We start from the raw sequence: 23,390 nt of genomic DNA on the forward strand, positions 1-23,390 counted from the left end.
CAGCGATGAAGACGATTAATCACGTTTATTCAGTCGCCTCATTCAGCTCACAGAATCACGTGTCACAGACTTGATTCTTTTACGCGCATTTTATCGTAACGAGACCCTCTGGCACGTACTTTCACAAGTCTTGAGACTATAACAGCGATTTCGTATTTTCGCATCCGCTGCTCTGTAGGAATGCCTGTGGTATGATACCCTTTTATCCGAAACACCGCGGGCGCAGGGAACTCAGATACGTATATACGCCTCAAATAAACGCAAACACATAAAGAAACCAAACTGCGTTTTCCGCAAATTGGATATTAAAAGAAAAGAAGATATGTGCCGAATAAACGGTTCTGAATTGTTATTTCTTTCCTGTCTTTTTTTATAACAGTACAGGAGTGAAACTGCATCCTTGAACGGAATGCGCATCCTTTGTAGTTCCGTGTGTTTCTGAGAGGATGGTTATTTTAAGAAGTGTTGACATTGATTTCGTTACTGCCAACGAGTAAGAACCGATAATAGCTGTGCCACTATCATGCGCACCTTTGAATGAATTAATGAATGAAGCTTTATTTCCCACTGAAAATGGAGGAGGGTGAGGGAAAATGCCGCAAAGAGACGGTTTGAATACTCTCAACCCTCTGACAACACATGACAGCGACAGGTCAGCAAAGCATTCAATAAAGAAAACTAATAGTAAAAAGAAAAGACAGTAAAGGCATAAATTTGGTGTAGCATGTCAGCACATATAGAAAACACGGCTGACAGGTGTACATTGACAAATAAGTGAAATCTATAAGGTACATATGCTGTGAAATTTGTCAACAAAAAAGCAATGGTAATAACAAAAAAAAACCAGTATGCCACATAGAAGTACCTTGACAAAAAGCACTCAAGAACAATTTGTACAAACAGAAGTAATTTACACAGCGAATAGTGCCGCCAAATCAGATTGTTTAACTAACGAAATGTCTATGCACAATATATAAAATTCATTTAGTAAGCGCGGCAAATTATTTACCTCTACTACTTAAAGAATACGCTCGCGCTAGCCTATGCCGATATAGATCGCTAAACATTAAAATTTTGTATCTCTTGAAAAAGTGCGACGTAGGCTCACAATAAGCGAGGTTTGCAATAACCCGCAGAATCCTTTTTTGAGTTTTTATGAGCCTCATAGCATTTCTTTGTTTGGCTGTGCCCCATACTAAATTACAGTAAATTTGTTTATATTATTTCATGCGTTCTAAATGTGTTGCAGCTGTCTGTCGCGTTACGTACTCTATATATACTATGCAATACGAAATAAAATTTAGCAATATTGTTTTCTCTCTGCAGAAGTGCCCTTAGCGGAGGTTGCGAGTACCTCATTAAATAAACAAAACATATTCCGGAGAAGCATGGTGCCTAGCTTCTCACGCTGCTCGATCTGAATACTCTGAGTAATCTATATCCAGCGTTCGCTCTGAGGTATGCAGGCACCGTGCTATTGCCAAGTTGTGGTGACGGTGCACAAAATGGAGGCGTGACACTGTCCTCTGGACACCATGCGTGACATACACGTTGCTGCGTTTTGATTCCGTATGGCAACTATAGCCAACCCCGATTCCTCACGGTGCCAGCGCCGTCATTCAAACGCAAGATCTCACCTCGGGCATGGACAACGTCCTTCTGGCCGTCTTCCAACGCAGAGCCATCTTGCATTCAATGGCGCGCACCTGTCGGGTCGTTCCCAGCTACACACTTCACACGGCGACGGAGTCGGACCACCCGAACGGCGACGTTGGCGCACAAACTAGCAACTATTCGCACGTCGGTCGCATCTTTTGCACAGAGCTCGCTGACGAAGGGTCATCAAGGCATCCGCGTATTCCACAGTTTGTTACATTGACCGCGACAGCGCACGGATGACATTCGGTTAATCGTGCGCATCCGACGACCTGCACCGCCGGTGGCAGGCTGCTACCACACGAGAGAAAAAATCGGGAGTCGCAAAGGCGAAATTCTGTGTGCTTTCCTCTGAGGCCCTCTTGAACGTCTCGAAGCAGCCGGTCCTACCGCTGTAGGCGTTGTCCGCGCCCGCACGAAATGCGTATGCGCACGGAACGTACACGGAACGACGCAGCAGCAGCGGCGGCGAACGGCGACTGTACTACTACAAGCGGTCATTTCGAGCCTGTAATCTAGCCAAGCCGCTAGCTGCTTGCCGCGACTGCCACGATTGTGTGCTTTCCTTGTCTCGTCCCGGTCAAGATAACAATCCTTATAACGAGGAGAGCCGGAGGTGCCCGCGCGGTATTTGCAGAGCTCGCAGCACACACGTACGTACATACAGGCGTCCTATCTCTCCGCAGAACGTGAAAGAACATTGCGTACCATGTTGTCATACCGACGACCCGGGTGACATTCTCCAAGTGGCCGCGCAATTCGCTATAGCGAGTAACGCGCGGTATGGTCGAAGGAAACATTTTGGCCATAGCTTACTATCCAGTCTCAAACCACAATTAAGATGTTTTGTAAAAGCACTCCAGCAAGGCTCCTCAACCACAGGCAGGGAACAGCTACAGCTTTGTCACAAAGGTCGATTCACGTACAGCGATATACTACACGCGTTCATTCTGAACGCGCAAGGTTGCCACGTGATGGAACTGCTGTAAGTCATAAGTTGTACATTATATATATATATATATATATATATATATATATATATATATTCGTTGTGGTATCTCAGGCGCTAAGGAGAACACGCAGGAATAGGACAGGAAAACATGATACCCAAGTGCCCTTACAATGTGCCGTTCAGGGATGTATATAGCAGGGGACTCCCCTGCATCGGACGCCTGGAGTAATGCCTGTCGCGGCTAAGGGCGAAAAGTTGCTTATAGAAGCTTAACGAACGACTGTTTCAAACTCAATTGTCAGAGATCACGACAGAAATTGCCTTTCTTTCCTAAGCACCCGAAATGTTCCTAGTTCCCTACAGACCTGAGCTGCCTGCACGGCCGAGGATCGAGGCAGCTATAGGTGTTAGTGCTGCGAGGGTTCGTGCTCGAACGGAGGCGACCACAGTCTAGTCGCGAGCAGCTAAACTATACGTTGAGAATTTATGGACCCGTTGCGCACAGTCACGTGGACGATGCGTCCATTGAATGACCCGAAACCCGATGTCCAGGCTGTTGGAGAGCGGAGAAGCGCTTCGAGCTTGCAAAAGCTCGCTCGGCTTCGACCTAAGCTGCAGCTGCTTCGAAGCAGCGTAAATCGGTGCGGTCCTGTCACCGCTGATGCATGTACGTTTTCGAGAACAATCTTACAATCGTACAATCTTGCTGTGTGCGCGAGGCACGCTGGCGTCTACATATAGTGCGCTTGACGATAACACCGATGCAGGCCTCGCGCAAGTATTTTTGTCGATCTCTGTCTTGAGCGATGGTTAATTAACTATTATACGTTACTCGCTTGAACACGGAAACACGCAAGATATATGTCGAAAATGACCACAAATGAGCGAGCATTTATGCGGAAACGCAGTCACTCACTGTTCAAATCGGTGCCCTCCCGATTGGCTGTTAATGGTAATCGTTCCGAGTTCGCACCGCATGCAGATGTGGTCATAACGTGTTCTTGATTTCGTTTGTCTCGTAAATATACTCAGTCATCTGATAGGCCGTAAGGCAGAGAAGTCAGCCGATTATGAGGTATTTTGCAGTTTACTGTATTTGAGGGGCCTCCTTTTGCAACTGCATCCATGAAAATTTGACGTTGACAAGGGCGTAACGCTGACATTTGCACTCTCTAAAGGGGTGTTTCTCCGTACAAAAACAGCCATTTCAAGAGGAGTTACTCGCAAAAAATTTATACATTGCGAGGCTCTTGTCCCCAAACAGTAATCGTCATTGCTTGCTTTCCTTTTTGAAACTCTGCGGTCGCTACTTTCCAATCAAGAATGCTACGTCATGCTGATAACGCGCATGCCGTTTGCGACCTGCAGAAGTGCTGCGCGCGCAGCGTTAAATAAAGGAAATTAACGCACGCAAGATAGAGGATGATTCTCGACTGCATGGGGACGAACTAAGTCCCTATAGGTATATGCAGACATTTCTTTTATAGCGTACAGTCGCATATAATAACACACTTACGGGTGTAATTTGATTTACATCACACAAGAAACATTTGTACCCTTTGTACCCTCGTCCTCAAGCAATAATCGTCTATCTTCGTGCCTTAATTTCCTTTATTTAACGCTACGCTTCCATTACTTCCAGGTCACAAACGGTTTGCGCGTTATCAGCATATGACATAGCATGATTCTTGACTGGAAAGTAGCGACCGAAGAGTCATAAAAAAAAAAAAAACGCAAGCAAGACGGATGACGATTATTGTTTGGCGACAAGGTACACGGCCCAAAGAGTTTATAACTCACGCCTTTAGTCCTCGAAATGGGTGTTTCACATGACGAAGCACCCCTGTCGAGGATAATATCAACCAAGATCACGCTATTGGCAACGTCGGATTTTCACGACGTAATAACGAAATTGCGCCCTCGAGGTATAAGGTGAAATTTCACGCACGCACTGTCTTTCCTGTAAATAAACGATCTACCCGGCGAATATTTACAAGCGAAACAAAATAACACTTTGCGTCTAAATTTGCATCCTGGAGCGAACATAAAAATTAACATCACCATTTTATATAAACACGGTAACAACGCACATAGCGCACGCTGCATACATGTCACACGGAAGTATATCAAATACGCGGCACAAGCCCACATCACGCCATATGTACACGTCGTCAAACTATAAATTCGTTTTTGTACCCGCACATTAATGGAGCGCATTGATCGGAAAGGCGAGAGCCTGTTTGTTTCGCATAAATTCATGGTTAAAAATTAAAATTAGCTTCTGGTTACCTGATTACAAGGCACGCCGTAGTGGGGAACATCCGAATTAATTTCTTTAATGATTGGGATTCTTTAATGTTCACGTCGAGATCTAAGTGTTCAAACGTACGCGCGCGCGTGTGTGTGTGTTATTTCATGATCACCGGGATCAAGTCCGCCACCTAGACGTTGCGTACACTCAAAAAAAAAAAAAAAGTTTACACCCTTTGGGTCATATCTTGTCCCACAACGATACAATCGTCATCTGTCTTGCCCGCATTTCCCTTCTTGAACGCTGCGAGCCCGGTACTTCATTCAGGTCGCGATACGGCTTGCGCGTTATCAGCTTGACACAGCATTCTCGACAGGAAAGTAGCGAGCGTCGAGTTTGCAAGAGAGCAAACGCAAGAAAGGCAGATGACGATTATTGTTTGGGGACAAGATAAGCCCCAAATGGTGTAAACTTTTTTTAGAGTGCATACCGCGGCTGATAAGTATATACGGTCATCTGCGGACGTTTGCGAAATGCGTATGCTTTGACTACCCAGTGGCCCAAGTATAGGCAGGAAGACGGTGAGATAAAAAATATATATAGAAGGGACATAAAGAAAAAACAAACTATATAGCTAGAAAACTATTCATAAAATGCCACTAAGTTATCATTTGACCTGTGACGTCGAGTAGACCGACAGCCCACACATTCAAAGGGGCAGCGATATTTTCCGGGGAACATCACAATCAGCGCTCACAGGCCTCCCGTAGCCGACATCGCGAAGCGGAAGACACCGCGGTGTGTCATTTGCATTTCGCTCTCAAACTAGCCGTTCGTGCAACTATACGTGCACGCTTACCGAGAACGTGAAAGCTGCGCAGTTTTCCGAGAGGAGCAGCCCTAGATGAAAGAGGCTGAGCTAAAGCACTCGCGGGTAGTGAAATAGGTAAAGCTTACAGCAACACTTTTTTTCTTTTCTTGGATATCTTCTCCGTGAGCTTCGTGGGATGATGTAAGGAATACGCGTTACCGCAGTTGGCTATCGGTTAATTTGGCTGTCGTGCCGTTTTCGTTTCGATTTTACCCAACGAGCACTCTTAAAAAAGTTAACACCCTTTAGGGCGTATCTTGTCCCACAACGATAATCGCCATCTGTCTTGCCCGCATTTCCTTTCTTTAACGCTGCGAGCCCGGTACTTCCCAGTGATTAACGGCACGCGCGCTATCAGCGTGACGTAGCATTCTCGACAGGAAAGTAGCGAGCGCAGCATTTTCAAGAAAGGAAACGCAAGCAGGGCAGATGGCGATTAGTGTTGTGGGACAAATAAACACCCCAAAGGGTGCAACTGTTTTAAGAGTGAGGATGTGTATGGTCTCCGATTTACTCCTTTCTGACCTCGTCTTCAAATGGTCAGAGCAGAGTTAATGGAAAAGAAAGTGAAGATCGAGCCAGAGTGGCAATAAAATGATGACTCACGTACGGCTTCTCTTAATTCCACTGATCAGGAAAATCGAGGAGCTAAGGCGAACGAGTACCGGCCACTGGAAACTTCGACTTTATGGCATTTGTGCCGTGTTGCCACAGTTTACCTCTTCCAAAATTCAAATAGATGTTTAACGTCACAAAGCAACTCGCAAGCTATGAAAGATGTGCGGTCGGGGTTGATTTGACAACCTGCACTGTACGCTCATAAAAAAGTTAGCGCGCATTGGAGATGATCTTGTCCCACAACGATAATCGTCGTCTGCCTTCCTTGCGTTTCCTTTCTGGAAAACTCTGCGCTCGCTACTTTCCTGTCGAGAATGCTGTGTCGCGCTGATAACGGGCAAGCCGTTCGACACTTGGAAGTACCGGGCTCGCAGCGTTAAAGAAAGGAAATGCAGGCAAGACAGATGACGATTATATCGTTGTGGGACAAGATAAGCCCCAAAGGGGGTAATTTATTTAAGAGTGTTACACTCTTAGAAAAGTTTACACCCTTTGGATAGTATCTTGTCCCACAATAATAATAGTCATCTGTCTTGCCCGCATTCCCTTTCTTTAATGCTGCCAGCCCGGTACCAACGTTTTTAGCCGGGTACTTCCAAGTCACGAACGGCTTGCGCGTTATCAGCGCGACACAGCATTCTCGACAGGAAAGTAGCGAGCGCCGAGTCTTCAAGAAAGGAAGCGCAAGCAAAGGAGATGAAGATTATTGTTGTGGGACAAGGTCAGCTCCCAAGGGTGCAGACATTAAGAGTGTAAGGCATTCAAGTGTGTATGAAGTCCATAGAGAGGGATGTGGGGACTTTTTGTTGGGGAATGTTACTTCTGAGCGCTACTTTTAATGCGTTCGCATTAAGAGTTTTAAAGAGGAAAAAAGTGTATGTATGTGAAGTGTGAGAAGCCGGTCACGTGGCAGAGTTATGGGATGAGAGAGCTTAGGGGAGCGTGCACATTATATATATATATATATATATATATATATATATATATATATATATATATATAGTGGAAATGAAAGTGGACGAAAAGATAACTTGTCGCCGGTGGGAGCTGAAACTTCAACCTCCGCATTACACATAGCACTACCAATTGTGCTATGGCAATGGCTATCAATTCATCCACTAACTCGGGCATTTATGTTTACTGATCTAGCCCTAGGAGTGTTAGCCAGAGCCACTCAGAGCCAAGGTAGGCGGATGTGGAACATCCTTTTCTGCCTAATGGCATCATGTAACACGTGATCTTCACAGAGCAGGCACATAGTTAATATGCCCTCGCATGCTACCTAATGACATCAAGGCTGCCAGATTCGAGATCCTCGCAATGAATAAATGAGAGAAGGGGAACTGAGGGGCTCAATTTTGTTAATCATGACCACATAAAGGCAACAAACAATGAAGCCAACGAAAGTGTCGGGGAAGTTAACTGTGGTTTAAATTGGAATGTAGAAAATAATGAAGGGAAATGAAAGTGGACGAAAAGATAACGTGTCGCCGGTTACTTACTTGTTCGCTTCCTCGGAAACCAGAAAACAGTTTGTACTATAGTCGCTACAGTGCGTGCAATCTCAGACAGAATTATTAAATGGCCCAGCATGCCTCACAAGCTGAGCATTCTCCATAATGTTCCGAAAAATGACCTCACCACAACCTGCGATATCCAGGTCACTTGCAACTGTAGGCTTTGCAAGTCTGCACATGTACTTGCTTTGTTTCATACAATCTATTAGCAACATTTAATAACAGCTGGTAGTAGCTCTTGTCTTCTCTGTCTTTGCTCCTGTGTGATTCCATAAATCCAAAGTAATAAATGATTATTTTCTGTTCAGTTGCACCAAGAGTTGTCGTGCAGTACTGTTGACCCCATATGACTGGCAGAAAGTATCTGTGCCTTCAAACTATCTAATACTGCTTCCCACCAGATTCCAGAGTTGATACAGTAGCAGAAGCTGCTTGTAGCATAAGGCACAGCTAGTGATAGCCACAATGTGTGTGTTCTGAGAGGCTCAAGGCACTTGTGTTACAGAGAAGCAGGAACTTGTTCACTGCAATGCTGTTCACTGCGGGTCATTTTCTTTCCAGCTGATGAGTCACAACAACTACAATGCTGTTGATAACAGTTCTCTAGAGGCCTAGGCAAAATCATCATTATGCAAATCTTATGTGTGTCTTGGTAAAGCGCCTGTCCAATATTCTTCAGCCATCGCAACTTGCTTTAAAATTGATTGTAGTAGGGCAGGGAACTTGGGAGAATAAGCAGGGCTATGACAAGTGACAACAACTACAAAAGTTGCATATATAATGTTTTTATCAAATGAAATAAGTTGAAATAGTTCCATCAAATGCATCCCAATTTTTTTAATATTTCATATAGAAAGAAAATACTACATGTAACGTAATGTGACATGACCCCAACATTAAAAGCAGTGAAACAAAGTATCAGTGACCAGCACTGTTACATCCAGAAACTGAGATTAGATATATCTATAATTTGTAGACCTACCCTGTGAGTATGTAAAGCAAACAGTTACTAGATGAGTGCAAGCAGCTATGTTGTGGACCAGGTGAAAAAAAATTAATAAAAAAATTGTACACAGTTCCAGCTTTAACGGCCAAGTCCATATCACATCTTGGATTTTGTATGCCACTCAAATTCCTGGAAAGAAAAGAAGAAAGCAAAGTGAAAGTTAACCTCAACTAATCAGTGAAGCAAATAACACAGAATGCAGAAATACACAGAATACAAAGAAGAAAAGAAATGACAAGCTTAGGCACCTTGTCCAGTGTAATCATGAACACAAGATTAAATAAAAAATTTGAAATGTATGAATCAATGCGACACCACAAAGAGATTCAGTGGTCTGCTAATTAAGAAAGCACTTCAGTGCGTCTCTCAAATGGATCAGGTTCTGGCTGCTATTCAAAGCTTCTTAAGCTCATTGATTTCTGAAACACAAATGGAAATAACTTTGCTTCTAGTTCAAGAAAATAGTACTTGTGTAGTTCAGTCAGTGATGATGTAATACTACAAAAAACTTGGAGGACGCTTAAGCTTCGCCTTTAAGAGTGGAACACGATAGCATTCAAAGGTTCCTGACTGCTTTTCAAGCGTCCCGGCAACTGCATCTTACGTAACCGTAATGTTTAGCAGGAAACATTGGCAGCGAACGCTATGCACGAAGGCGAGCTTTCTGGTAGAAACGCAGCATCTTGCGTGGGCCAATTTTTTGTTATTGTTTCTTACTTCTAATATTTCACTATGAGAAAATTTAACATAGAAAGCGTGCGCTGTCGGTGTTTTGTTCCACAACCTTTGTTTGTGGGCTGTCTTCCTCAAAATTCTGGGGAATAACTTTGTAAACAATGTAAGACAAGCTATGAGCGACTTTAGTGATCGAAGAACTTTAGTACCATATAGAATATTTTTCGCTCACAGGAAGACAACGCCGGCTACGGCGCGGAATGGCGATGCTGACATCGGATTTCCTGTGATGCTGGGCCCTTAACGCTATCACATTAAAATGCTCTCGAATTACAACACTTGCCAACTGTCAACTGAACAAAACCTGAGTACAAGGTAGGCTATTTGAAATGAAGGATAGAATATGCATGACAAAAAAGCTCTATAAGTAATATGTGAAAATGTCGCTATGTAATATTTGTTGTTGTCTGCATACATGTGGTGCAAGACAGGCGTGAATACCACAGCAATTAACATGAGTTGCAGATCTTTCATCCTTACAAACTTCTATACAGGAAGCGAAATTACATTAATTTATATTATAAAACAGCTGTATCTTACCATAAATATTTATAACTCTAGAAACTAAAGCAGTACATGCTCATAATTCTTAGTCGCTGGTCTTAAAAAACAGCTCAGCAACTAAAATCTCTAATGCCAGTTTGCCGAGCAACAACCCACTAAAGCAATACTTATCCATTCCATGCCTCAGCAGGGACATGACTAGGAAGCCCCTATAGAAAATGTAAAACTAAAGTGTTCACTTACAAGAAACACCTTGTCCCACTCTAGCAGTTTCATTACTAATGTTGTCCGTTATGCGTTACAGCCTGTATACAACCTGCATTACACTAATCTTCATTACATAGTTCAACCTGTTAAATGTTACACTACAACCCTGCAGTGGCATATGTACTAAAAGACTGGATAAAAAATTAGAACACAGTTATATGAGGCGTGTTCAAAAAGAAGCAGAACTTTTGCTATAACATCTTTATTGCTTATTCTACATCAGATTAAAGGGGCCGTGAACCACTTTTTATCGAAGTGGAGAAAGGCATTTGAAGTGAAAATAGGCTGTTTCAGAAATACTTTGCCGCAAAAAGTACTTCAATGCGTTCAGCAGAAGCAGAGTTATTGGAAATCAAACAAGGCCTCGGCTGTGTTCCCATTCCTTCTTCAATGCCTTGCACTGTGAAGGCTACGGCGCAGTGGGGCGTGTCTACAATGCTCTGCCTTGTAAATGTCACCAAGGGCGCGCAGTTTAAGTTTCATTTTGGATGTTAATGTAGACACCACGACTTCCGCTTTTGGTGCCTACGATGTGCTAAACATGAACCAAACATGGTTGTTCTTAGCGAGCCGCAGTGCTCTTAGCCAGTGGACTCATAGCAGCACCCTGCGGCAGCCGCGGTATTTATGCCATGTAGCCGACCGCAGCTTGATCTCAGCTATCAGCCAATAGCAGCCGTCTAAGGGAATGACGAAATAAAGTGTCTGACGACAAAATAAAAGGTCCAGAGGAAAGCGAGGAAAAGGCCTTCTGTTGAAAAGAGAGCATTTGAGAGAAAGGTGACTTTGCGATCCGCTCGCGAGCTCCACACACCGTGTGCGACAGCAAAACTTGGCCGAGACGTTCACAGCTATGTGTGCTACCAGCGGGCTATGTTATTTCACCAAGCCAGAGGGGTGGTTCAGGGCCCCTTTAGGCACTGTCTACCTCAAAGTAGTCCCCTCTACTGGCAATACATAGTTCCCACTGTTTCTTCCATTTTTGGAAAGCCTCCTAAAGCACACTTTCTAGGATGGCACGCAGGTCTCTTGTCGCATTGTCCTGAATCTTTTCTATGGTTTGGAAACGGCGGCGCAAGGTCAGGAGGATATGGTGGATGGGGCACAACGAGAGAGTGATGTTTTGCTAGATAGCTGTGGGACAAGGAGTGACGCGTGAGCCAGTGCATTGTGATGATGCAACATCCAAGCCTGGTGTTCCCATAATTCAGGCCTCTTACTGCTCACAGCAGTCCTCAAACACGCTAGGATTGCCTGGTAGACTTCCTTGTTTACCATCTGACCATGTGGTAAAAATTCCTGATGGACATTGCTTTTGCAGTAAAAAAATGCAACCAACATGACCTTGATGTTTGACTGACATGTGCATGGTTGCTTTTGATGTGGAGATCCTTTACCCACCTACTGTGATGACTGTATCTTCGTTTCAATATCATAGCCATAAATCCATGTCTCATCACCTGTTATGATGTTCTTAAGGAAGTTATCATTGTCACTGGCAGTGGCAAGCAGTTCCCGGCTGATTTCAACACGGGTCTGTTTCTGACAGTCAGTCAACAAACACAGCATCAATTTTCAACTGAAACAACGCATGTCAAGTTTGTCACTCATTATTTGATGGCATGATCCTACAGCTGATACCCACTTCATCAGCAAGTTCTCGAACAGTTAAACAACGATTTCCACGAATCACAGCACAAACAGTCTTAACATGGTCATCATCTGTTGATGCGGAAGGTCGTCCATGCTTGGGATCATCACCGACCGACATTGTGCCGTGTTTAAAATGCTTAAATCACTCATAGCACTGCGTGCAACTTATAAAATTTTCCCCGTATGCTTGCCTAAGCAACTGAAATGTCTCTGGGAAAGTTTTGCCAAGTTTGTAGCAAAATTTCAGACAGGCACATCGCTCTTCAAGCTCTTTCGTTATCGCTTTGGCAACAATCAGATGAACAGCTTGTGCACGCGCTGACTTCATCGGCCGTAGCTCACCCACTAATGGTCAGAGCGAAACGTGGCAAATGGCAGTTTGTTCTCTAAACCAGCCACTATGTGCACTCAATAGCCACAGCGCGCTTCCTCTGCCAGTTGGCATACTATTCCAAAAGTTCGGTTTCTTTTTGAATACACCTCGTATGAACAGAATCTCCTATCAATACAACTCCGTGTGCAGCCTTCAGCCTTTTCTACTGCTGGAGGAAAATGGGTATAGACTGTTTTATCACTTGCACACACAGCAGGCGGCACGTGAGGACGATGTTATAACGAGACAAACCCAGAGCGTTCATATTGCAAACAAAACCTGTGGCAACTGCCAGAGGAGGTCAACCCAGTGCACCTCTGCCTACTCTCCTCCTCCGCGGCGCTTCGCCTCTTTTCTCCTTGCCTCCTTCGCTCAACATGCTCCTTTATACTTTCGCTAGCTTGGAGCCTGCACCGATGACCTGTGAGGCAGCAGATGCCTGCTTCAACTCCCTAGTGAACTTCTAGCAGCACGAAAGCACAGAAGGATTTTTAAGGTCATTAGATGAGATGACATCGTTTGTGGCTGCTCGCCGATTTCCACAGAAGTGCCAAACATCCATCACGGAATGGATGAAACCAAGCAAGAGTACCCTTTGAAAACTGTTTTCTATTAAGTTAACGCAAATAAATGCTTTTTATGTCATTCTTCCCCCACTTAAAGTCTACTTCATTTACTATTTTGAAGTACGGTAAGATATTTGGATGCACCTGGTCATGTCGCCAATTATTGTTCTGATTAGACGAACTTCTGATAAGACAAACCAATTTTCATGGTCCCTTCGAGTTCGTCTTAAAGGGAGTCTACTGTATTTCTTCATGCACGCACACTAAAGTTATTCTGTTCAAATGGGTTCTAAGGTTATCATGCTTGGCGACCAACGTTCTGGTGGAAGTTGACCAGGGACGCATTATGAAAACAATGTGTGCCGATAAAGAAAATGAAGGTATGTTCGTTTTCATTCTGTAACCAAAGCAATGCCTACCCTGTAATGGCCACTTCTAGTTGACATGTGCTCTCCCATGCTTCCGAACCTTGCCAGCAAGCTGTCTGGCTGACGCCACACATCGTATACTGTATTACTTCGGAAAATAAAGTTGCTGTTGCAGAGTGATTTGTTTTTTCAGCCCTATCGAGTCAGCGAGGTGCCCTTGCCTAAGCACCACTCGCGACCTAAGGATGCGCATATTCTTTCAAAGTGTTGCGTGCGTCTGAAGTTATCACGCCATATTTGTGGCCGTTGTCCCCAAGTTGTTTAATAGCGTACTCCATGTTAATGGCCCTTCCGGTCAACTTATTTTACAGTTCTTTATTTTGTAAAGCTTGATGGCCGGATAGCAGGCAAACAATGCTTAGAATATTGTACCACGAAAATTTGAGGAACACAAAAGCTAGCAAAGTGTGTTACCTTGGAGCTTTGCTAGTTATATGGATTGGGATATCTACGCTGGTGTGGCACACCTGCGATTGTTGTCGCCCGAGTGATACCCTAATAGATTTCAAGGCTAGACATTGTGGGGATGCGCGACTCTCACGCGTTCTGATATGTTGTTTTCCCGCATGGCTCCCGCCTGCTGTAATCCAGCTTCGCCGCGTGGCCTGGGGCCCGCGGCGGTCGGTGTGGTTGAAGCGCAGTACAAGAGATGGCGCGAGTATTGCGCTGCTAACGCCGCCTCACGGCGGGGTTACTTGGGCGCGGAAGAGAGAAGACGCTTCCTCTTTGGCTGCGGGTTGGCAAGTGGCGCGGACGTCCCGCACATGCACCGATCCCTGCTTCTGCGAGACCGTCTCGCGTGGCCTCCATCCAACGAGCCACCGTTCGCATGACCGTATGCGCGAACGACCAGGCGTTGGTGTCCAGCATGGGGCGAACATATTCGCTCGTTATCCGGTCACGGTGAGTCGGACTTCTAGATTTGTCGCGCTCCCATCGGCATGTTTTGTGGATAGCAACTCGGCTAGCAGGCATTAGTCTATGAAAGGTGCAATAAATGCCCTTGTGATTGTTTGCACTACTCTGTTGTCATTCCTTTGTTCCAAGAGCACGGGTGAGAACCCCACAACATACAATAATAACTTGTTGCATGTACCGACGTATCGACAGTGTTCAGACTTACCTCCTATTTTGATAGTGGGCAGAGCTGTGGCAGAGCCTCTAGGCCCGTCGCCACTCGGTATTGCAGCTGTATAGAGGCTTGAAGCTTAGTAACGAAACACTAAGAAGTTTTCGAATTGCAAGAACTTGTTGAGACCTCTCGGCAAAACTCGAAAACTTGGCACATGTGAACAGCACATTTACGATGCATCCTCCAGCGTGATCCCACATACCAGTATGGCATCAGATGATAGCCGGCGCTGTGATCACAAAATGGTGCCGCCCTCAATAAAATGCTTTGGAGGACAATCGGAGAGAAGATATCAGGACACTTAAAGAGAAGATATCAGCAGCTGACCTGGGGCTTTCTCTGAGCCATGCCATCAATGACAACATTGATAATGGTTGGTCGGTCAGTAGTGGCAAGGGCCTCCAAAAAGGCAGCTCGAAGCTCCTCAGGCGTTGTTACATTGAAGCCCTTGCTACCAAACATGGCAGCCATCTGGTCATAGCGGACACCTGGCTGAAGAGAGTTGGCTGGGAGCCTGCAATGACATGCACAGATAAGGAGCACATCTTAAGTGTGGAGTCTTAATTAAGCAGCATAAACAGATCGCAGATTATATAAATAAAGAGTTACAATGGGGCTAGATGTCACTGTCGCTACAAAGCACCTTATATTATCTGCAGCTGCCTTGTAGAGACAAAGATAATCCTGCTCAGTCAAAGAAATGAGTTACAAGTTAACCCACTCCGACAGCCAGTATACCATACAGCAAATGTTAACAAATAGTACAGTAATAAAATCATTCTTGCAATAAGATCAGAATCGTACGCAAAACTAAATGCAGATAACGTCCCCAAGTTTTATTCTCCCTATGCATTCCTTAATTACAATGCTGATAACTTCACAAAGGCAACAGTTACGCCACTTGCATGTATTACCTAGAAAGGTTGCTTTGGTAAGCAAACGGTGAATTTTTTAAGTGTTGTTTTAAGAACAGAAGAAACACAAGATGCTTCAGTGCAGACTGAACGAGGCTGTTCTTAATGTGCAGCTAACCACAAGACTCCACAGCCAGCACTCACGAGATGCAAGGGTGCATTCCTGACTGCAGGAAAGACTCCCAGGTTTCTCCATCGAAACCATTGTAGATCCCAGAGTTGTTCATAATTATGGCTATTATTGGAAGCTTGTACCTGTAGAAAGGAAAGAAGGAGAGCAAATTGAACCGCAGCACAACCAAAACAAAGTCACGTAATGCAGTAGACTTTTCTCTAAGGCACACTTTGTTGAGTCAGATTCTTGGATAAGCCAAAGATTTTGGAGAACTTTTCTAAATGTTGTGCTTCATTAATGGCTTGGCCAGTTACTATCTATCTCTGACCATAACCATGTGCCGTGTCTACAGCCATGCAAACAACTACAACAATTACAACAATAGTAGTAATAGTGCGAAAATTCATACAAACGGCATAACAGCTGGTCTGACTTACCTAGCGGCAGTCTCCATCTCCATAGCTGAGAAGCCAAAAGCACTGTCTCCCTCAATGCAGACAACCCGCTTCGAAGGCGACTGAGTCTGACACCACAAAGCTGCTGCAACAGCAAAGCCAACACCTATACCCATCGTTCCGAATGTGCCAGCATCCAGCCTGCACATGAGAAACAGAATGTTTGCGATGACAAGATGACAAGAGATGTAGTAATAGGCAAGCTCTCTAAACTTGCTGCGAATATTTACACATTTTCATGAATGGGCATTGAAACGCTTCTTGAACACAGTAAGAAAATGTTACCAATATGTAGACAATGCTGCCATGAACATACAAGCCAAAGATCATTCCACTCTATGCAGCAGCAGGGAAGCTACAATGTCACACAGTGGCGACCACTGTGTGACCTTTCAGTTGATATTCAGTGTTTATGTTGTCTTCATTCATCTTGCGTTCATTCTTTGCATGTTTCATGCATGAATTTCTGTACAATGAAAGGAAGTTGTGAACGACTTATGAATTCTGAAATGAGAAAAAGTAACAACAAAGAACCAGCTTCTAGTGATGTCAGACCTCAGCTGAAACAACACATGAAAAAAGCTTGGCAGGAGCTGAGGAGCCATCGGAGATAGAACCCTAGATGTCAAAGGGTTAATGTGTTATGACAATGATGGTGATGAAGAGGAGAAAAAGATTGCAACCATGAACACAAAAGGTGGATTTGAAGATCTGGTGAAGAGTTTGAAGCAAAATAGGACTGACGTACTGTACTCCTGGGGAATTACTCTCCAACTTGGCAATGCACAACACTGAATCAAAAACAACGCACACTCACCGATGCCGTGGCAAGTAGTTAGGCAGCATTGTCCTTCCAATGTCCATCGTGTTGGCTCCTTCGTTCACAATTACTGCATCCTTTGGCATGAGATCAGCTATCTGCAAAGCAGACAAAAGGCAGCAACAAGTGCCAACAAGCATTATTGATAAGTGTGATAGTTGGGCTCCTTGACCATGAAGGCACCAATTAAGAGCAGTGGTCGGTATCAACTGAAATACACAGAAGGCACTGCAGTTTTCTTCCAAAGCTGCAAACACAACTCACTGAAAGTATACAGGCAGTGTTACATGTACACCGCTACCTCCATATTAACAGCAGGCAGCCACCTTTGAATTAAAGTTTATAATTGTAACTGAGAGTAGAGAGCCTGATAAGGTCATACACACAAAAAACTGGGTCCTCAGCACACATTTTAACTCGAAATTTCGATTTAAGATTGCTGCCTCTTAACCCCTCCCACCGACAGTGACTGCGATTATGGCATGGCTGTGTGACATCAGGAAATGAGGGGCCACCACTGTGTCGTTTGCTATGAAATAGATCGAGACCACATCGGAAGTCTTACTACGCATGCTCTGACACCCAACAGTGCAGCAAGGGCACTGCCGTTGAATTTGACCGCAATTCCTTCACTCGTGAAATAAAAAGCAGCAGCAAACCGCTGAGATGCAAATGCAAAAACAAAACACTCGGCATCTATGGCGTACTTTCAGCCCTTGCCATAACTTCGGCCGTTTGCAGTACACAAAGCCGGACCTTTGCGATAGGTTTGTGTTACCGAAGGAAGCTGTTCCTGGGATTGCCAGTTTACTTTGCCACCACTCAGTGTCGCAAGGTTGCTTTAAAAGGGCCCTGAACCGCTTTTTATCAAAGTGGAGAAAGGCATTTGAAGTTAAAATAGGCTATTTTGGAAATACTTTGCTGCAAAAAGTAGTTCAGTGCATTCAGCAGGAGCGGAGTTATTGGCAATCAAACACGGCTTCCACTGTGCCTCTGTTCCTTCTTCAATGCCTTGCACTGCAAAGGCTACAGCGCAGTGGGACGTGCCCACAAACCTCCGTCTTGTAAATGTCACCGTGGCGTGCAGTTCAAATCTTATTTTGGATGTTAACGTAGACGCCAGAACTTCCGCCTTTGGTGCCTACGATGCGCTAAACATAAGCCAAACTCGGTTGCCCTCAGCGAGCGGCAGTGCGCTTAGCCAGTGGACTCGTGGCAGCACACAGTTGCGGCCGCGGTATCTACGCCATGTAGCCGACCTCAGCTATCGGCCAATAGTAGCTGTCTAAGGGAAATATGAAATAGCGCATTCAATGACAAAATAGTGCGCCTAGAAGAGAGTGACAGGGCCTTCTGTTGAAAAGAGAGCGTTTAAGAGAAAGGTGACTTCGATCCGCTTGCAAGCACCACGCATCGCGCATGCCAGCAAAACTTGGCCGAGATGTTCACAGCAGCGGATGATGTTATTTCACCAAATCGACATAACAAATTCAAATACTAAAAACTTTCTACTCCACAAATTGCCCCCAAATTTTGCAAGCTTTCTGTGTGATGTGTATGGTTTAACATACAATGCATAATTCAAGCTAGAAAATTTGGTGTTATGGCCCCTTCAAGAAGTTAGTACAGTCAACTTCTGTTAATTCGACTTTGACGGGCCCAACGAAATTTATAGGATTATCAGGCAAGTTGATTTAAACAAGATGCAGAAAGAACGCCAAAACACACTGCACTGATTCATTTGGGAGTACTTTCCCCGATTCAAACACGCCCCCTAAAAAATGGCGCATGCATTTTCGATGTGTCCAAAGTAAAAAACTAACATAGAAATGACATTAAAGCTCGTAAAGAAAAGTAGATATCTAACGTGCACCCGATTTTTTAGCAAAAGAAAAATGGGTAAGGATCTCATGTGTCGCACAACGACAGACTGTTTCTTAATGTCAGCTTCGCCGCATGCCATGCAGTAAAACATACAAACGCAGCTTGATTGCACTCGTCGGCAATTTTTGGCTCAATTTTCCTGGACAGAAAAAATAGGGTGCGCGTTAGAACTGAGTAAGCACTGTAATCAGACATTGTGAGCCACGATTATTGCTTAAAAATTTCCTTAGGGCAGGGTGAAAATAGGTGTTTTCGACACGAAATGACATGTGTTCCACGCATTCACTCTTTTAAAAGTTCCGCCGAGACCGACACTGCCCCTAAAGGAGTCACTGGTAACTGGTAAGGTCACTATAAGGGTCAGGCATGTGTGTGTCAACTGGTCAAGGTTAAATTATCTGACGAAGGTCAATTTTAGGATCAAAATAACGAACGTTTGGGCCCACAGAAATGTTTCGACGCTGTCCGGGACCTTCGGCCAGGATTGAATTAAGCAAAAAATTAAATTAACTGAAGTCTAATTAAAAGAAGTCTGTATAGTAGTAACATTTTTTAGAAACAACAATGATGTGCTGCACTACACAATTTTGCTGTACTGACTAAAAAAAAAAAAACTACTCCTGCATTGAAATCCACACACAACTAGTATCACAAAAACAACTGACTGAATATAGTTTATGTATGTTCAGAGCTACGTACAGTAATGGACACCAACTGAACATCAGAGAATCACCAAGGTGTTCTGCAAATGCCTACCTGCTTGTATGCTGTGTGAAAATTCATGGGGATGTCCTTTGATGATGACAGACTCTGGAAGGTACAAGAAGCAGCTACAAATTAAAGTTCACGTTAAGCATTCGTGTTCTTGGTTAATGACAGCTTCTGGAATGCATAATATGGTCTACACTTAATGGGAACACCGTTATTGCACTCAAGCACTATATAGACTTCATATTTTACCCTGAAAGAATGAAATAACATTTTATCAATGCATCATTGTCTAAAGCTCCATACCAGCCACTTATTAGAGAAAAAAGTTGGAGAAGTCCACAAGTTATATTTTGTTCAGTGCTAATTAGCTGTTCCCTTTAGCAGTTGACATACTGTTCAAGAATCTGGTTAAAAATAGAATTTCTTATTTTCCACTCAGTGAAAGCTCCACATGGAATGGCAAAAGTCAATACAGTCAAATCCAGCTATATCGAACTCACAAAAAAATGCCTATCAGTTCGACATACAGTATAATGAGATATAAGCCTGCTAAAGATTTGGATGTCATAAAAGCACATACCACATATAAAATCACTTTATTGATGAAACTAGCTTAGTTTCCCATGAAATAGTCCTGTATTTCCTTCTGCTTGAGCAATTTCACTGCCTGTGACGCACGCACTTCTCCACATTGTCTAAGGAGTTGGAGCACCTGAGGCCGCAACTTTCTGCATTTATGCAGAAGCACCAGACTAGTGTGAGTGCACCAATCACCTCGGAGGATGTGGGCAAAGGACCGTCGTTGCTTTTCTCATTGTGCCCACTTTCACTTGTGCTCGGTACGATGTCGGCAATCTAGTCTTCGTTTTCGGGCTCTCCCATGGTCGCGACACCGTCATCTGCACTCACAAACTCGTTAACTGTTGATTCGTCAACAGCTTCCGGAAATTCTGACAGCTCACTCAAAACTTGGGCAACACCGACAACGGCTTCATCGCATTCATCAGAATTTACAGTCATCACCGAGCATGCGGAGGCTGGCACGTCTGAAGCAATTTCGGATGAACCACTTGAACACGGCCGTGCATATACGTCGGGCGCCACGGGCACTGGGTCACGTGTTTGGCCACTTTAGCCTTAATCTCCCCTTATTCTTCAAGATTGTGCTGAGTGTGCTCCTCGGAATTTTGCACGCTGCAGGGACATCCGACTTCTTACCACGTTTGACCCAATTTATGATTTCGAGCTTCACGACAAAAGGCGAATTCTGCTGCTTCATCACGGCAACACTGCAGGAGAAGGCCCACAAGGCGCAAACACAATGAACCAGAAAAGCAGCGAGACAACTCGCTCTTGTGCCATCTTGCATGACGAAGGCACAGGAGCCCCTGATTGGCTGTCTGAGCAAGCTCTGTGGGTGGGCCAGGATCATTTTATGCAGAGGGGTGGCGACGGCTCGCCCAAGGCAGTGCGGTCACTGTAGGGAGAGCGGATGGATGGAGCCGTGCTGCCGGGCTTCCCCACCACCGCGAGGGAAAGCCAACTTCTGGGGGCACTTTTCCGCTGCTTGACGTTCGATATATCGGAAGTCACTGCTATTTTTGTTCGATGTAAGCTTAATTTTTGCTATATCTTGTGACGTAGCAGTTGTCACTACGTTTATTCCGAGTCGCAGATGCGGCGAACCGATCACGCCCACAGCACGGATCACACTCGAGAGCCAGCCCCACAAGCGATGATGAAGAAGAACCCCATATGAACCCCACATGATGATGATCATGTACAGATGACAAATAATAGCTTATAAATGGCCACACTAATGTCCCCTCGCGCGAGAGCGGCCATCCTGGCCGCAATTCAAAGGGGCGGCGAACGCCTCGTGAAAGGCTTAATACGGGAAACGTGGACAGCCTCAGCGGCGCGGCAGCGGCGGTCATTTGGAAAAATAACTGGTACCACGTGATAGTTAACCGGAGAAGTCTGCTCCAAGACTTTGTAGTGGCCGATGAACCGAAGTTGAAACTTGTCACACAAGCCAGGAGTACGAACTGGTGTCCGGAGTAGCACTTAGTCGCCAGGGCGGAAGCACACGACGTCCTGTTGCCGTGCTTCGGTGTTGATGCGGGCGAGCTGGCGACAACGCAGAATGCGGGACACATATTCTTCACAGGAGGATGGACATTGATTGACAGTTGGCGCGAAGAAAGAGACGTCAAGACAGGAACTGGGCGAACGACCATAGACAAGGTAGAATGGCGAGTAACCGGTCGTGCGTTGAACGGCGGTATTATACACAAAAGTCACGAATGGCAAAATTGCGTCCCAGTTTCTGTGATCCGGTTCGATGTACATGGCTAGCATGTCTGACAGCATGCGATGAAATCGCTCTGTGAGGCCGTTAGTTTGTGGATGGTAACTGGAGGTAGTCTTGTGGGTGGTTCTGGAGGCTCTGAGTACTTCGTCGACTAGTTGTGAGAGGAATGCTTTTCCACGGTCACTCAGGAGGACGCGAGGAACACCGTGGCGCAGTATTAAGGATTGAAGTATGAATGCAGCAACTTCAGAGGCTGAGGCGGAACTCACACAAGTTGTTTCGGCGTAGCATGTCAAGTGATCAACGGCTGTCACAATCCATCGTTTACCGGTGAGAGTCACAGGAAGAGGACCATACAGGTCAATGCCAATGATTTCAAATGGTTGCGACGGACAAGGAACCGGTTGCAGTTGTCCGCTTGGAGCTGATGTAGGAAGCTTTTGACGCTGACATAGGGCGCAGGAAGCGACATACCTCGCTACACTGGCGGACAATCCAGGCCAGTAGAAGCGACCTTTGATGCGGTCATAGGTTTTCTGGAAACCAAGGTGACCAGCAGTCATGTCGTCGTGAGAAGCCTGCAGAACATGAGCATGTAGATAGCATGGCAGGACAGGAACCCAGCGTTGACCGTCAGGGTGATAGACATGACGGTACAGGACGCGGTTGTCAATCTTAAATTGCGTCAGCTGTCGGCGAAGGCGGGCGTTAGGCGGGCGCAAAGCTCCTTGAAGGTGGTCTATGATGCGCCGACAGTAAGAGTCCGCAAATTGATGAGATTGGAAGAATCTGTTGTCGTGTTTAGGCATCTCGTCTACAGTGGCCAACAAGAAAGCATGTGAAGAGGGGTCGTGCGAAAGCTTGTCACGGATGGTAGTTGGAGGTTCATTGCATCGTGTTGTAGGAAGCGGACAGCGAGAAAGCGCGTCTGCATCCTGGTGTTTTTTTCCGCACTTGTAGGTAATAGTAAAGTCGTATTCTTGTAGATGAAGAATCCACCGACCAAGCCGTCCAGACAAGTTCTTCAGTGTTGAAAGCTAGCATAATGCATGGTGGTCTGTAACGATGGTGAAATGGCGGCCGTGAAGATAAGGTCGAAACTTATGTACAGACCAAACGATAGCTAGGCATTCCTGCTCCGTGATGGTGTAATTCTTTTCGGCGTTTGTCAGAACGCGACTTGCGTATGCGACGACCCTCTCCCTTAAAGTGTCGTCTCGCTGTAGGAGAATGCCACCAATGCCGTGACCACTAGCATCCGTATGCAGGAGGGTAGGAGCAGCTTCATCAAAATGGCGTAGTACTGGTTCAGATGTGAGAGCGCGCTTCAGATGGGCAAACGCAGATTCACATTCGGGAGACCACACAAAGGGAACATTAGAACCCAGTAATTTGTGCAGAGGTGACGCTATTGAGGCGAAGCCTCGTATGAATCGGCGAAAATAGGAGGCGGGGCCTAGGAAACTGCGCAAATCTTTGGTCTTTTTGGGACGAGGGAAGTGCTGAACTGCCGAAACCTTGTCAGGATTAGGACGAATGCCATCTTTGCTCACAATGTGACCTAGTACCTTGATCGTCTTGCTCGCAAAATGGTATTTCTTGGTGTTTAGCTGAAGTCCAGCGTTGGCAAGGCATGTGAGAACTTCAT

At 45.1% G+C, this 23,390-nt stretch overlaps 2 protein-coding genes across 5 annotated transcripts in view; both read right to left on the minus strand.

Annotated features, from left to right (window-relative positions):
• SNF4Agamma (SNF4/AMP-activated protein kinase gamma subunit) overlaps window positions 1–2,114 on the minus strand; it is a 398,387-nt gene extending 396,273 nt beyond the window's left edge. For all 3 annotated transcript variants that reach the window (XM_055076837.2, XM_055076836.2, XM_050188568.3), the window contains exon 1: window positions 1,638–2,114. In XM_055076837.2, the coding sequence (XP_054932812.1) occupies window positions 1,638–1,685 (48 nt within the window). In that variant the 5' untranslated portion in view covers window positions 1,686–2,114. The remainder of the gene's footprint in view (window positions 1–1,637) is intronic.
• A 6,520-nt stretch (window positions 2,115–8,634) lies between these two features.
• The window catches only part of Hacl (2-hydroxyacyl-CoA lyase), a 46,113-nt gene continuing 31,357 nt past the window's right edge, over window positions 8,635–23,390 (minus strand). For both annotated transcript variants that reach the window (XM_072286466.1, XM_050188578.3), the window contains 6 exons: window positions 19,474–19,527; window positions 16,831–16,931; window positions 15,996–16,154; window positions 15,588–15,698; window positions 14,857–15,043; window positions 8,635–9,000 (listed from right to left, as the gene is read on the minus strand). In XM_072286466.1, coding sequence (XP_072142567.1) covers window positions 8,968–9,000; window positions 14,857–15,043; window positions 15,588–15,698; window positions 15,996–16,154; window positions 16,831–16,931; window positions 19,474–19,527 — 645 coding nt within the window. In that variant the 3' untranslated portion in view covers window positions 8,635–8,967. The remainder of the gene's footprint in view (window positions 9,001–14,856; window positions 15,044–15,587; window positions 15,699–15,995; window positions 16,155–16,830; window positions 16,932–19,473; window positions 19,528–23,390) is intronic.

This window comes from Dermacentor andersoni, chromosome 2 (assembly GCF_023375885.2).
Source record: "Dermacentor andersoni chromosome 2, qqDerAnde1_hic_scaffold, whole genome shotgun sequence".
Lineage (NCBI taxonomy): Eukaryota > Metazoa > Arthropoda > Arachnida > Ixodida > Ixodidae > Dermacentor > Dermacentor andersoni.